At 52.9% G+C, this 25,295-nt stretch overlaps 1 protein-coding gene across 7 annotated transcripts in view; it reads left to right on the forward strand.

Moving 5' to 3' along the window:
• Positions 1–25,295, forward strand: part of SYNE3 (spectrin repeat containing nuclear envelope family member 3) — a 121,589-nt gene that overhangs the window by 65,620 nt on the left and 30,674 nt on the right. For 5 of the 7 annotated variants that reach the window (XM_027569069.2, XM_027569073.2, XM_027569068.2 and 2 more), the window contains 10 exons: positions 4,447–4,608; positions 6,276–6,623; positions 10,008–10,144; positions 11,173–11,347; positions 17,777–17,959; positions 18,878–19,021; positions 20,056–20,190; positions 23,373–23,534; positions 23,674–23,846; positions 24,286–24,415. In XM_027569069.2, coding sequence (XP_027424870.2) covers positions 4,447–4,608; positions 6,276–6,623; positions 10,008–10,144; positions 11,173–11,347; positions 17,777–17,959; positions 18,878–19,021; positions 20,056–20,190; positions 23,373–23,534; positions 23,674–23,846; positions 24,286–24,415 — 1,749 coding nt within the window. Of the gene's footprint in view, positions 1–4,446; positions 4,609–6,275; positions 6,624–10,007; positions 10,145–11,172; positions 11,348–11,847; positions 12,227–17,776; positions 17,960–18,877; positions 19,022–20,055; positions 20,191–20,312; positions 23,207–23,372; positions 23,535–23,673; positions 23,847–24,285; positions 24,416–25,295 lie in introns of those variants that run through there. The other 2 variants (XM_035727880.1, XM_035727881.1) reach the window with 2 other exon arrangements.

The following is a 25,295-nucleotide window of genomic DNA, read 5'->3' on the forward strand; positions in this document are numbered from 1 at the left end:
GCTAGCAGGGTCTGCAGGGCAGGAGCATGGGGGCTCCTGTGTTTGCAGGGTGACCTGATCCTGCGTGGAGAAGTAAATTCAGTTTGGCTTTTCCAGCTGTTGGCTGAAGCTCACAGACACTGGATTTTCTCTTCCTGGCCACCAGAGCCTTGGGAGCTCTGCTCTGTTCCTACTCACGGAGGGGGGGCCCTGTCAGCCCATGGACGGGGAGGGGCTGGTGAGCCATGGAGCGGCTGCTTGTCTCCCCCAGACTGGGCCATAGCAGACCAGAGGTGCCGGGTAGGGAGGGGCCGGGGCAGGCCCCTGCGAGCCCTCTGAAGTCATATGCAAACCTGTATGAGTGCATTTTGCTGGGGAGAAGAGCTATAGCTTCCTTCAGATTCTAGAGGGGGGCGTGAGCTTCCGAAGACTGAGAATTTACCGAGCAAATCAAACTTTGGCACTGTCCTTAGTAAGAGATTTAACTTCCAACCCCAAGGTCCTCATTAGTGAAATGGGATATAGCCCCCCAACACACACCAAGCCCCGGGACACAGCCCAGCCTTCCAGCCCTAGACAACAGGAAAATGCCCGAGCTCTATCCTAAGCAAGGTGGGGAACGCTGCATGTCCTGGGGCCCCTGAAGATCCTTCGTGGTCCACATGCCTCCTGGGCACCTGCCTTGGACATTGGACAAAGACCTCACCTTGCATGGAAGGCTTTCCCAAGGCAGATAAGAAAGCCATCCCAGGCTGGGCCGCTGAAACGCTCCTAGCCCAGGGACAGCACAAGGGCCGTGTCAGAATCCCCAGGGAGCCAGGCCTGTGCTCAGGGTGGGTCTCCGTGGCATTGTTCTAGTCCGCTCAGGCTGCCGTACCAGAACACCAGAACACAAGTGTATTTCTCATGGTTTTGTAGGCTGTGAAGTCCAAGATCAAGGTATTGGCAGATTCAGCGCCTGGTGAGCAGCCTTTTCTTGGTTTGTGGATGGCTGCCTTCTTGCTCTCATGGCGGAGAGAGGGGGCAGTAAGCTTCTGCTGTCTCTTCTCTTAAGGGCACCGACCCCATCCTGGGGACCCCACCCTCGTGACCTCCAGTGATCCCTGTCTCAACGGCCCCACCTCCAAATACCAACACGTTGGGGGTTAGGGCTTCAACCTATGAATCGGGGGGTCACAACTCAGCCTGTAGCGGACATGCTTTGCATTAATACCTTGCCTTTCCCCAGTGAAGAGTCCATTTCAACCTTTCTCAAGCTAGTTAGCAGGCCATAGTTTTCACCCCCTGAAAATCCATATTTGACTTCCGAAATACTCATTAGCAAAGCCACTGGTGTTGCGGGGGACAGGAGCACCGAGGCACTGTGGGGACCACCTCTGGACTGTGGCCTTTGTGGCCACCCCCTGGAGGGAGGTCCCAGGACTCCATCTGCTGGCCAAGCTCTGGGGTGAGCAATGGCATGTTGTCAACTCCAGACCTCAAGAGTCAAGAATAGAGCAGGCTGGTTGCCAGCGGGGTCCTGCTTGTTTACTATGAGTTTTATTTTTAATCCACCAATTATGTTTTGTGAAAGGGCCAGGCGCCCAGCAGCATCGCGCCCCCCCCCCCCCCCCGCCGCTTCCCAAGGCGGCTCTCAAAGGGGGCGTGTCCGTCTGGCATCTGGGCCATGAATCAAAGCGGTTGGCGCAGGCTTGCAGAGGCATCAATCCACGCCGCCCTTGTTAATTGGTTGGGTTTTGACATTCCTGACAACTCTGCCTGCCACCAATGGTTTAATTGCTCGGTCTGATGAGGGAAGGTTGAGGACTCCCCCATTTGTCACCCCTGTCATCCTGCAGCGGGGCCGGCCTGGCCGAGGCTGAATTGTGCTCTGTGATCGCTCTGCCTGGCACAGAGTGGGTCTGGACGCCTGCTGTGCTGGGCTCCCAGCGTCTGCTCACTCTCATGGAGGCTTTTATTTACTCTGCGTTTCCCAAGCGCCAGCTAGCACCTCATTGCTCACACGCCGGGCCGCTGGCCAGCTCGTTCGGGGGAAGACTTCGCTTCGCTACAACATTTATCACCGTCATCGTCAACCGGGGCCCTGCATTTATTCTCTGCTTGTTATTCCTAACCCACTTTCAGAAATGAGGCTTTTCCCGGGGACAGGGGCAGCTCTGGAAGGGTTTTGATGGATGCAGACAATCCCACGGGAAGAGGGAGCCAGCACGGGAGGCATGATGGAGAGGGCCATGGTCTCTTGGTCCACGTTTGGAATTCAGGCAGCCGCTATGCGCTGCTGGTGATGCTCTGAGCCTCTGTCCGTTAGTGGGAGGCTCCCAGCTCTTCACTGAAGGACTTGGTCCTGTGCCTCGGTTTCCCCATCTCTAAAATGGGGATATTTTCTCCTCCCTGTCCTGGTTGTTGCAAAGGTCTAAATGAATTAATATTCATATTTTCAGGTGTGGTGAGGACTTTCTCAAAGGGCAGGGAAGTTTTCTGAATCCACATGTCTGTCCACACTTCCCATTTGAGAACTTTTGACTCCGTTTTGGAGAGGGTCAGCGCCCTCCTGGACATGGCCGGCTCCCTGGCTAAGTAAGAGCTGAAGCCAGCAAACAAGGACCTGTGGGCCAAATCTGCCCCATCTCCTGATTTTGTATGGCCTGGGAGCTAAAAATGGCTTTTACCTCCTTAAAGGGAGGAAAATAAAAAGCAGAATCTTTCAGGACATGTGAAAATGATACGAAATTCACATTCCAGTGTCCACATTTGAGTTTTATTGGAATACAAGCTTGCTTTACGTGTTTGCCTCTGGCAGCTTGTGAGCCACAGCCTAGCACATAACTGGCTGCACCAGACACCACAGGGAGGATAAAGCCGAAAACATCCACTGTCTAGTCAGCCCACCTCTGGATCAGAGCCGTGATTTTGGAATTGGGCACTGGCCATTTATAATCTTGTCTAGAAGGCCCTTCCAGAGTTACATGACCTCCCAACATCAGCCTGGACATCTGCATAATGGGCAGGCTTGGCATCATTGGGAAAATTAAGATCGTGCTTGTCATGTTCCAGGGTTTTAGGCACATAGCATGTGCTTATGAAAAGGAAGTCCCCTCTTTCGCTCTTGGCTCTCCTTTGAAAACTTCTCTCTGCTGGCCACACTCCATGTGGATTTCTTCCTGCCTTTAGGGAAGCGTTCATCCACAGAGCCACCCTGCGCGGGGCCTGGGGAGGAAGTCAACCAGAGCCCGGTGCGTCGGGAGCCCTTGGCTCTCGCAGCGGATGACAAGGCGTGGGCAAGGCCAGGAGGAAAGCACAGGACAGAGGGAAGGCCCCTTACTGAGCCTGGGGGCAGCGGGCCAAGTCGGAGGAGGTGGGGCCTGGAAGTCAGCGTATCTGGGCGGAGCTGCTCACTTGCCCACTCCCACTCTGTTGGGTGTGACAAGAGCACAGGGGACAGCAAGTGACAGGAATCAAAGGCTCACAGGTATTAGGTGCTGACTAGTTGCCCAGTGCAACTGGGGTTGTGTGAGCTCTGCATTTAATCCCACTGCACCCCAGTGAGGTGGGGGACTGTTATTATTAACCATATGTACCGATGCAGAGACTGAGGCACGAGGCAGGCCAGGGTTCAAGTTGCGGGCAGTGGGCTCCCGAGCCCAGGGTGTTGACCGCAGGGCCCTGCCCTTGACCCATAGGCTGCAGCACTGAGATCTGGGCCTATGGGCAGTGGGGAGCCATGGAGGGCTTTAGAGAAATGAGGCTGTGTGATCAGAGATATGTTTGAGAAACAGAGTCCCTGGGGACACAGGTCTTATAGCAGGGACACTGCTATTTCCCGATGACAGCTGCCCTCAGGACACCATCTTGTCCCTGTGTGGTTAGAACGAGAGTGGGATTGTCACCGTCCCCGTGAGGAAATGGGGGCAGCCTGCTGTTTATTTGTATGCCCTACCGACACGGCCGGCTCAGGGCACAAATGTCATTGGCCCGGTCTTGCCTTCTGGGTTTGAATCTTGGTGACCTTGGGCAAGTGCTCTCTGAGGCATCGCTCCGTGCCTCAGTTTCCCCGTCTGTCAAACCAGGATAATAATAGTGTCAGCTGATGGGGTGGGCAGGAGAGCTCAATGAGATGATAATGCACCTCAAGTTCCTTGAGCGGTCCTGGCACTTGGGCGAATGCTGCAGTGATCGCTTTGTGTAGCAAGAGTTGTTACAGTGCCCCCGTCTTGAGCACTACCCCCAGGATATGGCAGGAAAACATGTTGACAGGCCCGGTGTGGACATGCTTTGACCAAGAGTCTCTTGGTTGACTCTAATAAGGTAGAGAAGAGCATCTGGGATGTCTTTATCTTCGGCAAAAGGACAGAGGGTTGATTGCATCACACACACACACACACACACACACACACGCAGGCAGGCCTTGAAGGCCAGGGGCACTCTGGGGGGACCTTCCTAGGTGGTGACTCTCCTCCCCTCCCACAGGACAGAGTGAGTCTGCTGGAGCAGATGACCCGGGAGCATGAGGATTTCCAGGCAGATGTGGATGAGTTCCAGCTGTGGCTGAATGCGGTGGTGGAAAAGGTGAACGGCTGCCTGGGACGGAGCTGCAAACTGTCCGCCCAGCACGGTCTCTCCATGCTGCAGGTAAACTGGGCTGTGTCTCGGTCAGAGGGGGCCACTGAGGAAATGCTCAGATATGGGGGCTCTGTGTTGTCATTTGTTTAATAGGGTATGCTGGGGGCCACGGGAGATAACAAAATCCACGGCACACAGACCCCACATGAGAAGCATGGAATCTAGTGCAGTATGTTTGGGGCTTCGGCTGCTTTCTGGAAATCTCTGAGCCAGCAGGGCATTTGGAAACCCAAGGCTAGGGCGGCATGGTCTGGACCAGTGGGTCTCAAGTAGGGGACATTCCGGCCATGTCTGAAGATACCTTTTGGTGGTTACAGTGGGGGGTGGAGATGCTAATGGCATCTATTGGGTGGAGGCCGGAGATGCTGTGACGCATCTTGTGACGCACAGGGCAGCCTCCACAGTGGAGTGGAGTGACCCCACTGCAGGTGTCAGTGTGCCTCGGGTAAGGAACCCTGGCGTAGGCATCAGGCCTATGGTGGTGAGAGGCTTGGTCCACTCTGGCCTTCCTGAATGGCTGTGACCTTGAATGAGCTTCTGACGTCCTCTGTAAAGGGAGTGTTAATTACCGTCAGTAATTCAAGGACCACGTTATAAGTTTTGCCACAGATATACAGCCCCTGTACCATTTATTTCATATTTGTACTTAAGGTGACTCTTTTTTAAAAAAACCAATGAACAATGACCCCAAAACATCTTACATGACTAGTATGAGAATGTTCATCGGACCGTATTTGTAATAGTTCCAAATTGAAAGCAAACTCAGATTTTAATCAGCAGAGTAGTGGATAAACATATCGTGGAACAGGAGAGATATATGTATACACACACATATATATATGAATACTACTCACAATAAAAAAAATAAAGTACTAATATATACAACAACATGGAAGAATCTGAAGGGCATTTTGCTGAAAGAAGCCAGGTTCCAAAGCTAATATATTCTATGATTTCAGATATGTGGAGTTCTAGAAGCCTTTGGGGTATTAGAAATGCTCTGCATTTTGATCACAGTATGGACTACACGGGTGTGAATGTTTCTCAAAACCTTCTGAACAGTAGTGCTTAGGATCTATATACTTGACTCCATGCGTTGACACTTCGATAAAAAAGTGAAATATTTTGAAGGCACTTTCAAACAAAATAGATTTAAAGGTGTTTATATAAATTTTTTTAATTAAAAGTGGATGAATATTTTATTTGAAGGGAAAATTTACATCATTGTCATGAATGGAAAACCAGCACTCACTCCTAATTTGCAGAGAACCATAAAATAAATATAATGAAACCAAATGGGGTCACTAGGCTCTCTTTGGCTCCATACTTCTGCCCGCCGAAGGCTCCGGGCCTGAGGCTGCCTCCGTCCTCGGTAAAAAGGAAGATCAACAAACGTCAGAGAGGGTTGAAGACAGAAAGACCCAATAGAGATTTTTCTCCTTGACTTAATCAAATGGCTATAAAAGACGCGGGAAGGGAATTCTGTCCTCACCTTATGAGTCAGTGCTACGAAGGCAGACAGTCCACTCCTTGGAAAGGCGCCCCGGACCCTAACCTGGGAATCAGGGATGGGTGTTTAGCATGACCTTCCCCGGGGCTCGGGAAAATGCAGCCGATGTTTTCTCTCTCCCCTCATGTGTTTCTCTGTCCTGCCCCCACCCCCCCGCCCCCTTTAGGACATCGCCAGTGATTTTCCCCGGGGTGAGAAGTCCTTGAGGAGGCTGGAGGAACAGGCTGTGGGCGTCATCCAGAACACCTCTCCTCTGGGTGCAGAGAGGATCACCGAGGGACTGGAGGATATGCGCAGAGCTCTGGAGAAGATGCGCGTCCTCTGGGAGGAGGAGGAGGAGCGGCTGCAGGGCCAGCTCAGGTCCATGGGGGCCAGTGAGCAGCAGTGGCGGCAGCTGGAAGCCGAGCTGGGAGAGTTCAGGAAGGACCTCCAGAGGCTGGCCAAGGAGGGCCTGGAACCCGCAGCGAAGGCGGGGACCGAGGACGAGCTGGTGGCCCGCTGGAGACTCTACTCGGTAAGCAGCGTTTGGCTAAGACATGGACTGTCCAGGTGCCCTGTGTGCCTCGGAGCCTCACCACTTGGAGCTCCCTTGCCTGGGGGGGTGGGGGGCGTGAATCAAGCTAAGCCTTAAGTACACTCACTTTGGTTTCCCTGGATCTTTGGTAACCTGAGTTCCCTGGGTGTAATATGTAAGTTGGGTGCTTGTACCCATTTTCCAGATGAGGAAACTGAGGCCTGGAGAGATTTCACTCCCCCCACCCCCAACATCCCCAGGATCAAACGATGAGTCAGAGGGTAACTAAGACCAGAGGTGGGTTGGCTTTGAGTTTGCCATTCCCTTGCCCAGTGGTGAGATATGGGGTGGACTTCCTGAGACCAGAGCAGGGAGAGTTAGGTCAGAGGGAAAGTTCTTCAGCGTAGAGATGATGGGGTTCTGGGGAGACCCAGCAGACAATGCCCATCCTGGGAGGGTGGCGTGGCTTCCCACCCAGACACAGCGTGCAGTCAGATTGCGTTTGCCTTCCTCCCACCCGTGTACACACTCAGGAGGTCTGACTTATGGACAGAGAGATTTCCAAATAAGGATTCACATCCTCCCCCACTCCTGTCTTTACTTATTAACTCACTGGGTTAGCTCCACATTAGCACCATTAGGGGAAATGTCTAAAAGAAGAACTACCCAGATCCCACCTCCAGTGTGCATTGTTGTTCTATTTTTTCTCTTCCTTCTAATGCTTGCCCATCTGCAAAAATATGTTTGTGTGGGTAGAAACAAGGCACATAGTCTTCAGGGCTCACTGAGCCTCGTAGCAGCCCAGATTCCGCTGTAGTGACCACCTTTGCCCAGAGGGAACGTGCTTCCTCTTTAGGACTGTCCACCTCAGCACAGGTGGAGGTGGCGAGCACAGGGGTCAAGGGCAGGGGCTTTCGGGTCAGACTGCCTGGGCGCAGGTCCAGCGTTCTCTCCTTGCTACCTGCGTGGTCCTGGGAGAGGTGCTTTAAACCTCAGCTGTATGCACAACAGGAATGAACCCATGAAAGCTTAACAAGTGCTTAGCATAGCACCTGCCAAAGCCAGTTCTCAAAGAGGACAAACTCGGGAGGGAAAGCCTAGAAAGCCCTGCCTCTGTCCCATCACGAGAGCTTCTTGCCTGCGCCCGGCTGTGTGTCAGGAAGCCTGTCCTGAGGTAGGAGGCTGACCACCTCCCTGTGAACTCTCTGACCCACCTGGTTCCAGTGTCTTCTCAATTACAGTCAAGCTGTGACTAACCGCAATCAATGAAAGGAAGTGTGGAATTTCTGACTCAAGACTTTTGTTCGTAAGGGAGCATTCACACGGTTGCTGTTTTTGCACTTACTATGTGTTCTGTAGGAAGAAGCAGGCACACACACCTGACCTGCTCCAACCCAGCCCTCGGAGTGGCGGGGTGCCCTGGGACGAGGCCCACGAAACCCACCTGGTTCGGCCGGGAGCAGCTGTGGCCCAGCAGAGCAGGGGAAAGGTAGAGGGCACTTATCCCGTCTTGCACCAAGAAGGAAATGTGGACTGTTCCCTCTATTGAGAAACAGGCCCACTTCAGAGAAAGTGGTGGTATCAGGACCCCAGGTGAAAGAGCTACATGTTCACCTTCAAACCGACACAGTCCGGTTGTTATTTACCTGGCATGCAATGTGCTGAGTGCTGGACAAACCTCAGCGGGGGGGCGGGGGGGGGGCACGGCCATGATCCCCTTTTATAGATGGGGAAACTGAGGCACTCATGAGTTGAAGACTTGCCTGTGGTTATGCACCCTACAGGTGGAGGCAGGGATTTGAACTTGAACCTAGACAGTCTAACTCCAGAGCACATGCTTCTAACCCGCTGTACCAGCTCAGACTCCCAGCTTTAGCAGATTAGCATCGTGAGAGGCAAGGACCAGGAGCGAGGACATTGGAGCTCAGGCTGGCCGTGATGTCCTGATCTCTGTCCCAGTCCCGAGACCCGCCCCCACAGAGAACTGGGGGCGGGGGGAGTGATCTGTTGCATCCCCCTGCGGACCGGGCAGGACCATTCATCAGCCTCAGGGAGATTTTTGCAGCTGAAGTTGAAATCAGAGCGGTTTTGTGGCCAACGCAGCATCGACCACAGCTGCCTCACATGGCCCCCCTCCCGGGCATCCCTGCAATCCAGAAACTCAAGATGCCCACATCGTGGGTGCAGAAGGCCAAGTCTCTCTTGTCCACAGGCTGGCCAGCCCTCCTGGGAGCGGGTGTGCGGGGCTTCCTCGTGAATGGTTTGGAAACTGCGAGTTCACACACACCAGTTGTGTCTTCCTCTTCTATGAAAACTTGTACGGATTTCATTACATTTGCTTCATGATTGAATGTGGACAGATTCCACATCCCGCTGCCCATACAGTGTTCCCTCCTGCCCCTAGCGGCTGCCTCCCATCCGTCTGAGCTTGCGCCCTTGAGCTCCACGCTGGTCCCAGTTCACTTGTGGTTTGCCCAAGACTGAGGCTGGCTGGTTCACTAGTCCCTGTGAGTGGAGGATCTGGACCAAGGCTCAAGGTTGCATGGGGGGCAGCTGGGTGGGGGTACGGCCAGGCTCCTGCTCTGTACCCCGTGCCTGGTCAAGGGGGTGGCCCCATTTTACCAATGAGGGAACAGTCCGGGGTTGCCCAGCTAGGAAGGGGCCGAGGGGGTTTCCCGGACAGCCTGTGTCATGCCAAAGCCCAGCCCTTTCCACTACCCCATCTCACCTCCTCCTCAGCACGGGCCCAGCAAGCATCAAGGTCAAGGTCAAATTCCGCACTTCCTTAGGACAGCAGGAAAGGGCTGTGTCTGGTGTCAGAATGCAGTCCAGTGAGTGCAGTGGTTTGGGAGTGCTCAGAGGAGATAGCCTCTCGGCCTGCCAATAACACGAACCAGATTCACAAAGCACCTTAGATTGTTGTTTTCCTTCAGTGCCGCAGAGTCTAAGAGCCAAAGGGCCCAGCTCCCACGTCAGGTCCACTGTCTACTTGCCCCGCAACTGTCAGGAAACTTTCAGCCAGAGTTCCCCTGGGTATACAATGGAGACGTGGAGAATTACTTCCTAGGGTCTTTGCCCAGCTTCAGTGAATGGGACACCCAGAGCACTCAGCGTGGTGCAGTGTTCCCAAGATATTCGTTATTTGTATTATTAGGTGCGGGCCCTCAGGACAACACTGAGGTCAGTGATAATAGAAAAGCCAGCTTGGGGAGAGCAAATGCCAAGGTCAGGGCACAGAGCAGGAGGGTGGGGCTGAGCTTCCAGAGACCCCAGTCCCTGCCCTGCGTGACGGGCTTCTCCCAGGCTAGCCCACTCCCACCTGCCACGCTCGTCCCCCAGTCACTGACTCTCCCACGCCCCTCTGGTTTCGTCCCTGTGTCGTAGGCGACGCGGACAGCGCTGGTGGCCGAAGAGCCCCGGGTGGCCTGGCTGCAGGCCCAGCTGAAGGAGCTCATCACCCTCTCCCGTGACCCGCAGCCTCTCTCCGACAGCGTGGTCGCTGCCCTCCAGGAGTTCCAGAGGTATCCGGGCTGAGGGAGGTGGGACTCGGGCTGTGCCTTGAACCTCACACTCAAAGGGTCTTCTGACCTCATTAAAGACCATCACACCTGGGTAACTCTAACATAATTCTGGTGCCCTCAACCCCTGGTATTTTGTTCCCAGAAGGAGGACTGGACTTAGCTTTGTTCCATGCGGCGTGGCTCATTCACCGATTTCCATCCCGTCTCTGTGTAGCATCACTCTGGGGAGGCATCCACCACATAATGGCCCAAAGGGAGGGCTCTTCAATAGACAAACACCACCCCCCTGCCTGCAGATGGTGCTGCCTCAGCATCCGAGCCTGTCTTCAGACCAGCCTCTACCTCTGCCTCGGCCCATGGGCTCAGGCAGAGCCGGGGCTCCAGTGTCCTAGCTCAGCAAACACCAGCAGATCAAATATCCACCTGCGCTGGAGCTGAGCACCGTGTAAATTTGCAACCTGTAGCTATTTTTGCTCCGTGAGCCTCAGAGGTGTTGTGAACACAGCACAACTGTCCACGGATCCAGAGCCCCTTGCATCCTTCTGCCTGATACAGAGCTTCCTTCCAAATGAACTTGGGGGGCTCCCTCTTGCTGTGAGTCTATACCTCAGAGCAGGGGCCCGGATCCGGCTTCTCTTGTTGAGGTTTTATGTGCTGGCTCTCTATGACTGGATGTTGTAGTTGAGAGATTATTTCCAGAAATTATTAAGGCCCCGGATGATGGTCTCTTCGATTTTGCTTTAGCTCCTGCGAGGCGCCTGGGGATAGGCAGTACCAGGCTAGGGGCTCCATGATTCCTCTTTGAGGCTTGAGGTTCTCTGGTCATGAGGCTGGGCTGCAAGTCTGTCTGAGAACTGGCATACTTCAGTGCACGTTAATCCAGAGGGGGAGACCTCTGAAGCCCCGTGGCCACTCCCAGCAGCCTGTAGATGGGGGAGAGCCCGCCATGGGGATAGTGTGTGCTGGGCTCCCTCGGGGTCCCGGTAGAGGCCTCAGTTCTGAACTGACCCCCTCTCTCCCCCTTGCAGCATGAAGGGGAAGAGCACCAAGCTTCGCAATGCCACAGGGCTGGAGCTGTGGCAGTGTTTCCAGCGGCCTCTGCAGGATCTGCAGCTGTGGAGGGCCCTGGCCCAGAGGCTCCTGGATGTTACCGCCAGCCTGCCAGACCTGCCCTCCATTCACACCTTCCTGCCCCAGATCGAGGTAACCAGGTCCCACCAGGAGGGCTGACCAGTGCAGGGGCGGCGGGGAGGAGGGAGGCCCCCAGCCAGACATGACACTGTAGCCAGACTTCCAGGGAAAGACGTGTCCCTGGGTGCTTCAGGAATCTGGATAGGGTTCCCCGCACCCTGCCTGGCCAAGTCCTGAGTTGGCACAGGAAATGTTATCAGTGACAAAGGTCATCCTCAATTCTTAGGTGACCTCAGGACTTTGTACTGACCCTCCCACACCCTTTCCCTCTAGGAGCCTCCTGCAGATGGTCCTCTGGGGGAAGCATGAGCAATTCTGAGGGAGAGCATGTGAGGCCATTACCTTTACTGCATGTGTATCAGTTAGGATGCATGTAACAAGTGACAGAAATTCTGACCAACGGCAGCTTAAAATCCAGAGACTTCCAGGTGGTTCAGGGCTGGCTTGGTAGCTCAGCAGTATCTTCTAGGACCCAGGCTCTTTCTAGCTCTAAGCCACATCTCCCTTCATAGCCCCAAGATGGCTGCCACCACAGCAAGCTTGCATCTTCACGTGAACAACATCTTGTTCAGGAAGGAACAGCAAGGGGCAAAGAGGCTTTCTCTATTCACCATTTAAAACAGGGAGCAAACCATCCTTCCCAGAAGCCCCAGCAGGTTCCGTACATCTCTTTGGCCAGGTCACATGACTGTCCCTCGGTCAGTCACTGGCTGAGGATGATGGGATTGCCAGCACCGGCTTATACGGATTACAGACCTAACCCTGTGTTAAAATGTGATCAAAGAAGACAATTCAGATGATACGAACAAACTCTGTTTAACACTTCATGAAGTGGACAGCCTCCTTTCGGAGAGCTGCAAAATGGAGCAGACGGCAGGAAGGTTTCATAGGATAAAGAATAAAGAACAAGGAAAAGACAGATAGAAAATATCTGATTGGCCAATGGCCAGCCTTGTTTGGGTTGAGAAGGCCGAGAGTTGGCTTGATGTTTGGGGATCGCAGACTAGAGATACTGCGTTTCTGGCCAAGCAGAGCATTTACGAGAACTCAAAACTTACCTGGAAGTTTCACTCTGTTGCTTGGCATCCAGGGTGGAAGCAGCCCCATCTTGACCCTAGAAATTTATTTCAACACCTGAAACTGGGCACTTTGCCATCTAGACACAATGCTGGTTGTTGGGTGAGCAAGAAGGAGGAATGAACGTTGGGTGAGCAGACAGTGGCATCTACCACAACTGCCCATCAACAGGCAGGCTCTGATTAGCCTGTCAACACTGCCTGATGGTACCCTTTGGAGCTCTGACGTCCATAAAATACTTTCAGGTCCAGCGAGTCTAAGACATACTGAGTGGGAGGAGACACAAAAGAGTATCAGATATAAGCCTCGTTTTATATTAATTTTCATCTGGTTATGAAAGTCGTGCCTGCTTGGAGATGTAAAGATTTGTGAAGAAGGAAACAAAGAACGCCCAAAATCCCATAAGCCCTTAGGACCACTGTTAACATGTGGAGGGACACAACATCACATTTTCCCTCCAACCTGGTATTTCTGGGGATGCCCTTCAGCCCATGTAAAATTCACTTTGGGGAGCCCTGAGGATTTCACATGTGTCAGAAAAATCAATTTTAGCTCAGACAATCCCAAGTAATACCCTTTATATCTGATGAAAATCCATCTAGCCATTTCTATGCAATATGGTCACCAATAGACAGAAGCCTTAAATAATTCATGACAATTTTCGCCTATTTGGGATCATGTTATATAGTTGTATATTCTGATATTTTTGGTTGGCACATCTGAGCTTTTTCTTGGCATTTTGCTAAGCAAAATGAGGAGACAGAGGAATATGTTCCAAATGAAAGAACAAGGTAAAACCTCAGAAAAAAAAAAACTCTAATGAAATGGAAGTAATTAGTATACCTGATACAGAGTCCAAAGTCATGGTCATAAAGATGCTCACTGATTTTGGGAGAAGAATGGGTGAACACAGCGAGAACTTCAACAACAAAAAAAATAAAATAAAATACAAGAAAGTATCAAACAGAAGTCACAGAACCAAAGAATACAGTGACTGAACTGAAAAATACACTAGAGGGTTCAGGAGCAGACGACATGCAGCAGAAGGGATCCGTGATCTAGAAGACAGGGTCCTGGAGCACACTCAGAGCAGCAAAAAGAAAAAAATAATTTTAAAAAGTGCAAATAGCTTAAGGGACCTCTGAGACAACATCAGACAGAATAACATTTGCATTATAGATGTCCCAGAAGGAGAAGAGATATAAAGGGCGGGGGGGGGGGGGGGCAGAAAACTTACTTGAAGAAGTAAAGACTGAAAACTTCCCTAACCCGGGGAAGGAAACAAACATCCAGGTCCAGGAAGCTCAGAGAGCTCCAAATAAGATGAACCCCAAGTGACCCATAGCGAGACACATGATAATTAAAATGTCAAAACTTAAAGAAAGAATCTTAAAAGTAGCAAGAGAAAAATAATGTGTTATATACAAGGGAAGCTTCAGGAGACTATAGGCAGATTTTTCAGCAGAAACTGGGCAGAGGGTCTGAATAGGCATTTTTCCAAAGAAAACATACAGGTGGCCAACAGGCATATGAAAATGTGCTCAACATCACTCATCATCTGGGAAATGCAAAACCCCAATGAGATATCACCTCACACCTGTCAGAATGGCTAGTATTAAAAAGATAAGAAATAACAAGTGTTAGTGAGGATATGGAGAAAAGGGAACCGTCGTGCACTGTTCGTGGGGATATAAAGTGGTGCAGCCACGGTGGAAAACAGTATGAAAGTTCCTCAAAAAAATTAAAAATAGGGCGCCTGGGTGGCTCAGTTGGTTAAGCGACTGCCTTCGGCTCAGGTCATGATCCTGGAGTCCCGGGATCGAGTCCCGCATCGGGCTCCCTGCTCAGCAGGGAGTCTGCTTCTCCCTCTGGCCCTGTCCCTTCTCATGCTCTCTCTGTCTTTCAAATAAATAAAATCTTAAAAAAATTAAAAACAGAACTACCCTATGATTCAGCAATTCCACTTCTGGGTATTTATCTAAAGAAAACAAAAAACACTAATTCGAAAAGGTATCTGCACCTCCATGTTCATTGCATCATTATTTACAATAGTGAAGGCCGGAAAACCACCCAAGTGTCCACTGATGGATGAATGGATGAAGGAAGATGTGATAAATATATCATATATTTATCATATATATATAATGGAATGCTACTACTCAGCCATAAAAAAGAATGAAATCTTGCCGCTTAAAGTAACATGGATGGATCTTGGGGGTATTATATTAAGTGAAGTAAGTCAAGCAGAGAAAGGCAAATACAACAATGATCCCACCTCTATGTGGAATCTCAGAAAACAAACAAGACAAAACTTGTAGACACAGAGAACAGAATGATGGTGGCCAATGGGGCAGGTGTTGGGGGTAGGCAAAATGGGTGAAGGGGGTCCAAGGGGTACAAACTTGCAGTTACAGAATAAATAAGTCATGGGAATGTCAGGTCCAGCATGGTGACTATAGTCAATATTGTAATGCATAGTGAAAGTTGCCAAAAGAGTGAATCTTAAAAGTTCTCATTGTCATAAGGAAAAAATAATTCTAACTTTCTATGGTGACGGATGGTACTAGATTTATTGTGGTGATCATTTTCGCGGCAAATACGAATATCGACTCGTTACGTTGTGCATCTGAAACCAATATAATGTTATATGTCTATCATACTTCAACTACAAATTTAAGGAAAAAAGATAAAATGTTTCCAAAGAGTCATCACTCTAAATGGCTGCATGATATGCTTTTCCATTCTTACAATATTTAGGTTGTTTCCAGTTTTCCTTGTCATCAGTTGTATATGTTGAATACCTATGTACACAGACTTTGATCTCCATTTCCATCATTTTCCTCCTCATGTTGCTGAGGAGGGACCGGAGCCAGAGAGAAGTTAGGGCATTTGTTCAAGGTCAGGCCACTTGAGAGGCAGAGCTGAAGCCAGAATGGTGGGTTCTAGCCTCTCCTCTTATGTTCCTATTCCTGCTGTCACACTGGGTCCTGGGAACAGGTTTATGAAGCAGGCAGGACAATTTTATTATTATCCTTTGACTGTTAAGGAAACCGTGTCCCAGAGAGGGGAAGGCACTTGCTCAAGGTCACACAGCAACTGAGTGTCAGGGCTGGCTTTGACCCCGGTCTGTTTGACTCGGCGCCAGGTGCTTTTCCTGCTGGACCACAATTGCATTCCCATCCTGTCCTCCTCACTGGAGCAGAAAGCTAACCAGGACCTGTGCCAGGCAGGAGAGAGAGGTACTGTCTTTCTAGAATGTGACTCAGGACCTCCCAGGACAGGAGTTTCACAGAGCAGTGTTTTGGAAAAGTGGGCAGCACTGGGTTTGTCCACGTTTAAAGGCTGTTTGCTGCTGGGATCATGTCTTGGATTATGCTCACCGGGCTTTCCCAGGAAGGATGGCTTTCAGGGGCTAAGCTCAAGCTGCCAGCCCTATATTTCTTGGCTCAGCTCCTACACCTAGCCTCAGAGTAGCCTATGGACCTGCGAAGTTCCTCTAGAACTGAGACACCAGGCCCCAACGTTGGACATGGCTGAAATACTCGTTTCCGGGGGTGACTGTAACAAAGTGCCCAAAACTCGGTGGCTTAGAGCAACAGAACCTCATTCTCTCATGGTTCCAGAGACGGCAAGGCCATGATCAGGGTGTCTGGAGGGCCCCGCTGTCTCTGAAGCCTCTAGGGGAGAAGCCTTCCCTGCTTCTACGAGCCCCTGGTGTTTGCTGGCGGTTGTTAGTGTTCACTGGCCTGCAGACGCAACCCTCCAATCCCAGCCTCTGGTCACGTGGACGGCTTCTCCCCTTCTCTTCCCTCCGAGTGCGTGTGCCTGCAGATTTCCCCTTTTAATAAGCGCATGGGTCACATTGGATTAGGGTCCACCCTAGTGACCTCATTTCAACTTGGTTACCTCGGTAAAGACCCTATCTCCAAATAAAGTCACATTCGGAGGTAGTTGTGGGGGATGGTGGCTAAGACTTCATATCTTTTTGCAGGGGACACAGTTCATCCCGTAAGAGCTGGTGTAATGACCCTAGCGGAGAAGGGCCGTCTGTTAGTGTGTGCTCGCTGTGGGTTGTGCACCATGTTAAATGCTGTCTAGGCCTCCCCTCATGTCAGCCTCATACAGCCCCATTGAGTTGGGTGTGACTACGCCTGTTTTGCAGATAAGGAAACTGAGTCTCAGAACTACCCAAGTCCTCCCAGCTACTACGGAATTCACACTCACAGTGGCCAGGCCGAATTCTGAACTCCTGTGTCCAGGTTTGCTGAAAAGGGAGTGCAGGGCACCCTCTCCCTAAAGAGGCTTGTCCTCTCTGTGGCTGATCACAAGCCACATGCCCTCGTGGGAAGGTTACGCTAATTCAGCTGTGCCCGCCATGTTTATGCTGTCCTTCCTCCAGGGACTCTCTCTGCCCTCCCAGGGCTGCTGGCAAAACTGCCCTCTCTAGGGAGCCTTCTTGGATTTCCTCAACCAGGAGGGTTCAGCTCTGCCTCGAACACCCATAGGGCTCTGTCGAAACTTTAAGGGAAATGATCACTTTGTGCCCTGAATTATAGTTACCTACCTGGCTGGGGGTCTTTGTTCTTCCTTCCCAGCTCTGTGGCTAGCTCAGTATCTCAGCAACATCACAGGTATAAAATGGAAGGACTCTGGCCAGCTAAAGACAAGACCCTTGGCCTCCGGGCCCCTGGGCCCTCAGAGCAGCAAGACGTGTTTACCCCAAGCAGCGAATTAAGCAGCAGGAACCCGAGGCTTGGCCCAGGGCTTTGGGGCGGGAAGAGGGAGTGTAGGCTGGGGATGTGGTCAGGGCAGGCTTCCTGGGGGAGGTGGGGCCTGGGCTGTGCTGAGTTCCGGCTGCGTGGGAGCCAGCTACTCATCACATAAGTCTCCTTTAGGTCCTTCCTTCACCTGGCGAGCTCCTACACATCATGATTCCACGCAGGTGTCACCTCCTCTGGGGGGGTGCCTTCCTGAATTCCCACTGACCACACTTCCCTAGGCCCCTAGCCCCTTCAGAATGTCCTAAACAGCACCTCCAGGGGTAGTCCCACTGCTGTCGGCGACGGGGGGTGGGGGTCACTGAGGAAAGGATCACCGGACAGTGGCAGTGGGGGTGGCTAGGGAGGAGGTGGAGTTCTTGCCCAGGCTTTGGTGATAAGACAGAAGTGGGGGGCGAGAGAGGAATCGCGTTGACCCTGAAATGCAGGGCCTCCCTGATGCACCCTGCCGCCGCCTCCACCCCCGGCACAAAGGCGTGCATCCCGCGGGGCACGTGCGGCAGGACAGATGCGCTCCTGGACAGCTTCCCAGCCCGGGCCTGCCCTGCCGGGGCCCTGGGCTTACCGGATGCCTTGTCTGCCGTAGGCGGCCCTGGCTGAAAGCTCCCGCTTGAAGGAGCAGCTGACGGCGCTGCCGCTGAAGAAAGACTTGCTGAGGAGCGTCTTCGGCCAGGACAGAGCGGCGGCCCTCTTGGAGCAGGTGGTGAGCTCCGTGCGGGACCGGGACCTGCTGCACAACAGCCTTCTGCAGAGGAAAAGCAAGCTGCAGGTGGGTGTCCAGGCCTTCCTGGTAGGGAGGGGGGCGGCCTGCATCCCTGCCTCAGCTGCACCTCTGGCTGCTGGGTGGCCTGCCCTTTCCCTCTGTCCCCATGGCCTCAGCTCCTCGGCTGTACACCGGGTGCAGTGAACGAGCGAGCCTTCTCACTGGTGTCCCGCACCTGCCGCCCCCACCTCTGCCCCCACCCCCCCGAAGTCCCCCTCTACACTGCTGTCACACAGAACGGGCTTCCCCGGAGGGGTGGGGGCAGGTGTCAAAGGAGAAAATGCAGAGAAAATCGCCTGTAAAATTAAACCACCATAGAGCTGAACACCAATATTATTAGGAAGACATTTCTGAATGACAACGCCGAAGCTAAGGTGTAAGGTGGCGGGTGGTGGGGAGTGTGTTCCCTCACGTAACAGACATGAACTGAGCGTGAGCTGCTCACGGGGCTCTGAGAGGATGCCCGCCGGGAGCTTCTTTCACATCCAGGATCCGTCTCACCCGAGGAGCCAACATTCAGCCCACATCTGAGGGTCGGTGGGGCAGAGGGTCTCTGCGGCAGCTCGTCCAGCTCTGCCCTTGGAGCCGGAGAGCTGTAAAGGAGTGGGCATGGCTGTGTCCCAGTAAAACTTTATTTACAAAAACAGGCCTCTGGTGGGATCTGGTGTGGATGTGTTACACGATGTAGTTCTGTACTAGAGAGCAGAACAGCCGTCATGTGAGGACCCCACGGTGATTCCAAGGAGGGCGTCCAACCCCTGCAAGGGCTCCAGGAAGGCTTCCTGGAGGGTGTGATGCCTGAGTGGGTATGAGGCCACCAGGAGAAGGCTGGAGAAAGAGCCGTGGGGTTGTGAGGGGCTGGTTGTACAAGGTGCCTGTGAGGAAATTTCTTAATTTCTGTGCTGCCCGTGTGTGTCTCTGCAGAGCTTGCTGGCCCAACACAAAGATTTTGGGGCTGCTTTTAAGCCCCTCCAGAAGAAGCTCTCAGACCTCCATGGCAGGGTCCAAGCTGAGAATGGGCTTCAGCAGGACCTTCCTGGGAAACAGGCCCAGCTTTCAAGGTTGCAGGTAAGGGCTTGGTGGGGCCCGAGTGGCCTGGCTCGGGTTCTCCGCTGCGCCCAGAAGCAGCTCCCCGCTGGCAGCAATAACTGACCAAACAGCCATCACCGAGCCCCTTCACTTGAGCTCTGACCTTTTGTCTGAATCGCTGCTGATTTATCTGGTGGTTTCTGGCCTCTGAGAGACATTCAGTACCTGTGAACTGCTGATTCTGGAGCCCAACAAAATGATGTTTACTCTGTGATTCCAAAGTCTAACGTGTGCATTCATTTTTCTTTAAATTGCTTTGCTAAGTGTTCCTCATGAGTACAGAGGTCCAGTTAAATAATTGGATTTTAAAAGTAAGAACAAATGTTTTAAAACACATGCAGACTGCACACAGGCTGACTGTTGATAATTATCGGCTTGATAAGGAGCTTGCAAGATTTTAAATGCATGCGATACAATTATTTTAAAACTCAAGCATAGCTCATGCATACATTGAGAGGGTTCTTGGGAAGACACTAAGAATGGTGCATTTGGGGGCTTTGAAACTCAAGTTGGGGTGTGATTCTTCACAAGGAGAGGTGGTCATCAAGTAAGAATTCAGATGGGAGTTTGCTCCCCAGAGATGCCTTCCAGGCTTGTGTCCCAGAATTTTGTTTTTTAAGATTTTGTTTGTTTATTTGACAGAATGAGAGAGAGAGAGCTCAAGCAGGGGGAGTGGCAGGCAGAGGGAGAGGGAGAAGCAGACTCCGCTGAGCAGAGAGCCCAACGTAGGGCTTGATCCCAGGACCCTGGGATCATGACCTGAGCCAAAGGCAGACACTTAACAGACTGAGCCACCCAGGCGCCCCATCCCAGAATATTTTTGTCTCCTTTTAAAAAATCTCACCAGCTCTGAGAGGAGGCCCATCAGATGGCCAAATGGTGCAGCTCTTGGGGTGGGGTAGCCCCATCATGCCAGGACCCTCCCAAGCTCCCCCACTCAGAGCCCCCCCCCCCCGATCAGCTCCCATGACAAGAGGCAAACAGGGCAGCCACACTTGCTGCTTTTCCTGCAGGGGCTGCAGGAAGAGGCGCTGGACCTGGGGGCAGAGATGGAGGCCATGAGGCCTCTCGTCCAGGGGAACCCCGGCCACCAGCACAAAATGGACCAGATTTCCACCGACTACCAGGCCCTGCAGAGGTCTCTGGAGGTAAACCCGGGCACCTGGGATCCTACACTCCGGGGGTCTTTCTCTGCCTTTTCTTCCTTTATTCCTTCAAACCTTTCTGTTTTTCTTTTTCCCTTCCTTTCTTCTCTTCCTCATTCATTCAGCAGATGATTATTGAGTGCGTCCTGTATGCCAGGCAGTGTTCTGGGCCCCAGCCAGACAGCCAAAGACCCTGCTCCCTGGGGGGTTATATTCTAGTGGGTAGATGGACCAAGAGTCAGCAAAACAGCAAGTTCAGATACAAATCCAGGTGTGCCAGGAGGCCAAGGAACAGAACAGGCTGCTCTGCTCCCCATAGCAACCCTGGGGCACAGTGGGCGTTGGCTGTGGTAAGGGCAGTTGAGCGTTGCGCGGCGGCTGCTCGGAGCCTCCTCTGCAGTGCCCTCTAGCGGCCGCCTGGGGCTCCGTGGGGTCCGCACACTTCTGATGGCCCCTTGAGCCCTGGGAATGGAATGGGGTGCAGACTTCTTCAAAACTGGCCTGAGGACAGGTTTCAGTGGCTGATTCAGATGGGGGCCTGGGTCTGCCTTTGTCACAAGTACCCTGGGGATTGTGGAGCCGGCTGTCAGGCAGCCATGCCTCAAGAAAACTTAGTCTAAGGCGGGCTTCTGCACTCTGCCGGGCCCAGCCTATTTTATATTTATTTATTTATTTATGTTTTTTTAAAGATTTTATTTATTTATTTGAGAGAGAGAGATAGAGAGCACGAGAGGGAAGAGGGCCAGAGGGAGACGCAGACTCCCTGCCAAGCAGGGAGCCCGATGTGGGACTCGATCCCGGGACTCCAGGATCATGACCTGAGCCGAAGGCAGTCGCTCAACCAACTGAGCCACCCAGGCGCAGTCTATTTTAATAACATGTTCCCAACATCCCATGCCATCCCGAAACTCGGAGAGAGTATAAGTGACCCACACAATTTAAGAATGGCATGTAATGCCCTTCCTGTAATAGGAGAGAAAAAAGGCAAGTTAGAATAAAATGCTTGTCTTTCATGTAAGCGCTGAAGGTGGTCACAGGAAGATGTGCCCCGCCTGGGTGACAGCCAAAATGCCTCTACTTTATGAGATTCTCTGAAAATGTGAACAACCTTTGGTGAAGTTTCAGTTGCACCAAAGCGCGGTCTTCCATCAGTTGACGAAATAGAGGCCTTCCTGGAAAAACCAGCGTGTTTATTAGAACTGGAGAAACCTCTGTGTTTGTCAGCTGGGGAAAGTGTCCAAGCTCGGGTCATGATGGGCAGGGTTTTCAGCACTGTGGATTCAGGTAGGGCACGAGGAAACCTTGCAGGCCATGGGGCAGCAGGATGGCAACACCTGTCGCTCTCACTGTATCTGCAGGTGTCACCCCTGCCCCATCACTGTCATAGCAGTCAAACCCCCCTCCCCCACCCCCACGCCCGCAAGCTTCCAAGAAACACGGCTCCAACCTGTAGATGCTCATTGATCTAAGTGATGCATAAGGTCTAGATGACCTGATTTAACTCCACTTAATAAATGAGTGGCTAGTGGTCTCAAGGTTGGGTTGGGGGCGTAGAGAAATAGGAATCACTGTCCCTGCTGCTTGGGAGCTCACAGAACCCAGGGAAACAGCAAACATCAACTTTAATGCCTGCATCTGATGAGTCCGATTGATGGTGATAATAATTAGAAACAGCATTAACGGAGCATGATTAACGGTGGCCGAATGCTGATACTCCAATGCTCTTGTGACTCTTCATTTATTGTCTACATACTTCAAAGAAGTCACGCCCCCCTTTTATTAGTGTGGTACTCAGGGCTTTTTAAATCTCATAAGTGCTAATAAGTCCTTCCCCCACAGCCCAGGTGATCCTCCTGTCTCCCCCTGGGGGGGCACCTACCCCCCTAAGGACCCGAGGCTATTGAAAGCATGGGGTCTGAGCCGGTGCACAGCAGACAGGAGTGGTGGCGGTGGTGACGACATTGCGGAGAAGTGGAGTCTTAGGTGACTCTTCCGGCTCTGGTCACTGGTTTGTTGCAGGAAGATGAGATGCACTGTCTCTGTGTCCCCAGCTCTAGTGGGCCTGGCCTCCAGTGGTGTCAGCCAGCATCTGGAATGCAGGAGGGCTGGGCCTCTGCCAGGGATCACAGAGAGACCCTGGGGTCTGAGTGCTCTGCCGTGGGCTGAGAGGGAGTGCTCAGAGGGCCCCAGGTTGGGTGACCAGGAGGACATGGGCCCTCCTTCCCTGAAGACAGAGGAACAAGGCCCCAGCCTCAGAGAGCTCAGAGTGGCTGACCCAGAGGAGGGGTGGGGGGAAGCAAGACCATTCTCAAAAATTATCAGAGTGTAATCATATATAGAAAAGCAAACATCTAAGTGTGTAGTTTGATGAGTTTTTTAAAACTCCACATTACCAGTACCCAGATCATGACACAGAATAATAGTGGCTTCCCCCAGCCCCCAAAGCCCCTCATGCCCCCCACAGTCGCTGCCCACCACTCCTGGCACCTGACACTCAACTTGGAACACCATGGATTGGGTTTGCCTGATTTTATACGTTATTTTCATTGAATCAGAACGTTTTCTTTTGTCTCTGGCTTCTAGCTTTCCCCTCATTCATAATGGATTAGATTGTTGTGTAGATTGCTCATTCTTGCTGCTGTAAAATATTCCACTGTCTGAAGCTACCTCAACATACGTATCCATACTTCTGTTGATGGCCACTTGGGTAGTTTCCGGTTTGGGGCTATCAGAAGCAACACCACCCGCATGCCTTTTGGTGAAAACATGTTTGTATCTGTTACGTAGACACCCAGGGGTGAAATGGTTGGGTCGTAGGGATGCCTGTGTTCAGTTGTAGTAGATACTGACCTGTGGTTTCCCCCCGTGGTGTATGATTGATACCCACACTAGCAGTGGGCAGGAGCTCCACTTGCCCACACCCTCATCCAGACATGGTACCGTCTATAAAAGTTAAGACAGGCTTAGAGATACTTTAAACCAGAGTTGGTCTTTCCAGAATAAATTCCCTGTCCTGGGCAGAAGGGAGGACTCACCTCTTGTGTTCCTGCTGGGTGGGGAGCCCTGGCGGGGGTGCATCTTGCCCCAGGGCAGGTCCGGGGGTCCTGCAGGATGGAGGGGCCCGGAGGCCCAGTGGCCGCCAGCGCTCAGAGCGCCCTGGGCCCCCCCCCGGGGCTGTGCTACAGGACCTCATGGACAGGGGCCAGCAGAGTGTGCGGGAACACTGCACCTTCCGCCACGAGCTGCTGGAGCTGCGACAGTGGATTGCCATGGTCACTCAGAAGCTGGAATCACACCAGGAGGATGCAGGCACATGGGACGCCCAGTCCCAGGAGGTCAAAGTCGAGGTAAGGTGGCTGTTCCAGTTCCCTCACTTGCCTCCCAGAAGGCAGGCTTGGGAGACCAAAGATTCTACACGGGGGAGCGGAGACCCCGGCCCCGAGAGCTCACTGTGGGGGGCTGCGTGTGCGCATGTGTGTCCTTTAGAGGCTGCTGGCTGAATTCCCGGAGAAGGAGGCCCAGCTGCCCCTGGTCGAAGCACACGGCCGGCTGGTGATGAAGAAGTCTTCTCCGGAAGGGGCTGCCATCGTCCAGGAGGAGCTAGAGGAGCTGATGGAGTCCTGGCAGGCCCTGAGGCAGCTGGAGGAAAGCCTGCTGAGGTGAGGGGGGTCCCCGGCTCTGAGCCTGGTCTCAGGCAACACCCCCTTCCTGTGCAGGGGAGAGCTCAGTGGTGCCCTTAGAACAGGAGGCTGGGGTTTGGCTGGGTGCTGAGCATGGCACCAGGTGCCTCCGTGCATCTCCGCCCTGGCCCAAGGACAGTTCTAGTAGGAGCAGTAGAAGCCAGGGAGTGCCCCAGCGCGGGGGTGAGCCTCCCGCCCGCGCTGGCTTGGGCCTCGCCTGCATCGATGGGTACAGGCACTTTAATGACAGCGTAAGGTGGGTCCCCAGTGGGAAACTGGGAATGCATGTGTCTGGGGAACATTCTGACAAACCCGAAGGATAGTTGACCTGAAAGATCATCTCCTACCACGTGATGCCCCAGTGACCTGGCGAGTCCCCATTGCATCACCGCGGTGACTGGGCCGTTTGTCTCCTCAGCCTCATCAGAAACCAGCAGCTGCAGAAGACGGAAGTGGATTCAGGGAAGAAAATGATTTTCACCAACAACATCCCGAAGGCCGGGTTTCTCATCGATCCCATGGATCTTGTTTCCAGGCGTCCCCGTCAGGTGCGTCTGCCTAGCGGGGCTCCCTGGGCCCTGGGAGGCTGGGGCCGGAGTCAGGGATATGGGGGGTGGTCTTCAACAAAGCCCCCTCCTCGCCTGGGGCCACATGCTCAGCTCAGGACTCGGCCACGTCCCAGCCTGGGTGAACCTGTCCCTGCTCCTTGTGCCACGGCACAGAGGGACCCAGAGACCCCAGACCCAGGCCACAGGAAAGGTCAGAAGCGTCCCTCGGGCAGACAGGTCCTCACCCCTCAGAGAAGAGGTAGCCAGCCGGCCCTACAGGGCTGAGAGCTTCCTGCTGGCCCCGGATTGCAAACTGCCATCATGCAGGCTGGGTCCCTTTTTTGTGCCATAAGCTGTATTTTGTTCAAAAGATCTAGCCTAACGACCTAGTGCCGTCCATCCCTTCTCTTGACGGCTTTTAAAACAAGGAACCGCACTGAAAAGACGTTCCTTCCTCGTTCTTCGGAAACCGCACACCAGCTCTCAGTCTCCCCTGTATTCTTGTACTGCCCCTTCCCGAATCACCTGCCCAATGTGGCTGTGCCCGGAGGCCTGCGCTTGGAGCCAGGGCCGGCTGTGGGCGAAGCAGAGGCGCTTCTAACCCACAGGAATGCAGACCCCAGCGCAGAGCCTCTGACACTGCAGCGTGCTCCCTACGCGTAGGAAAACGCAGATCCCACTTCAGCAGGGCCCAGGACTCTGCATTTCTTGAAGCTGGAGGGGGACGCCTGGGCCGCTGGGCCTCGGAGCACATTTTGAGGAGCAAGGAAGTGGGAATCACAGGCAGTTAAGTAAGGGCAGTGGGCCAGGGCCGAGGGCTGATGCTGTAGGAGCTGATGCAGAGGGACCGGGACCCAGTTCTGGGACAGCAAAGGCCTCC

This window comes from Zalophus californianus, chromosome 6 (assembly GCF_009762305.2).
Source record: "Zalophus californianus isolate mZalCal1 chromosome 6, mZalCal1.pri.v2, whole genome shotgun sequence".
NCBI classification, from domain to species: Eukaryota; Metazoa; Chordata; class Mammalia; order Carnivora; family Otariidae; genus Zalophus; species Zalophus californianus.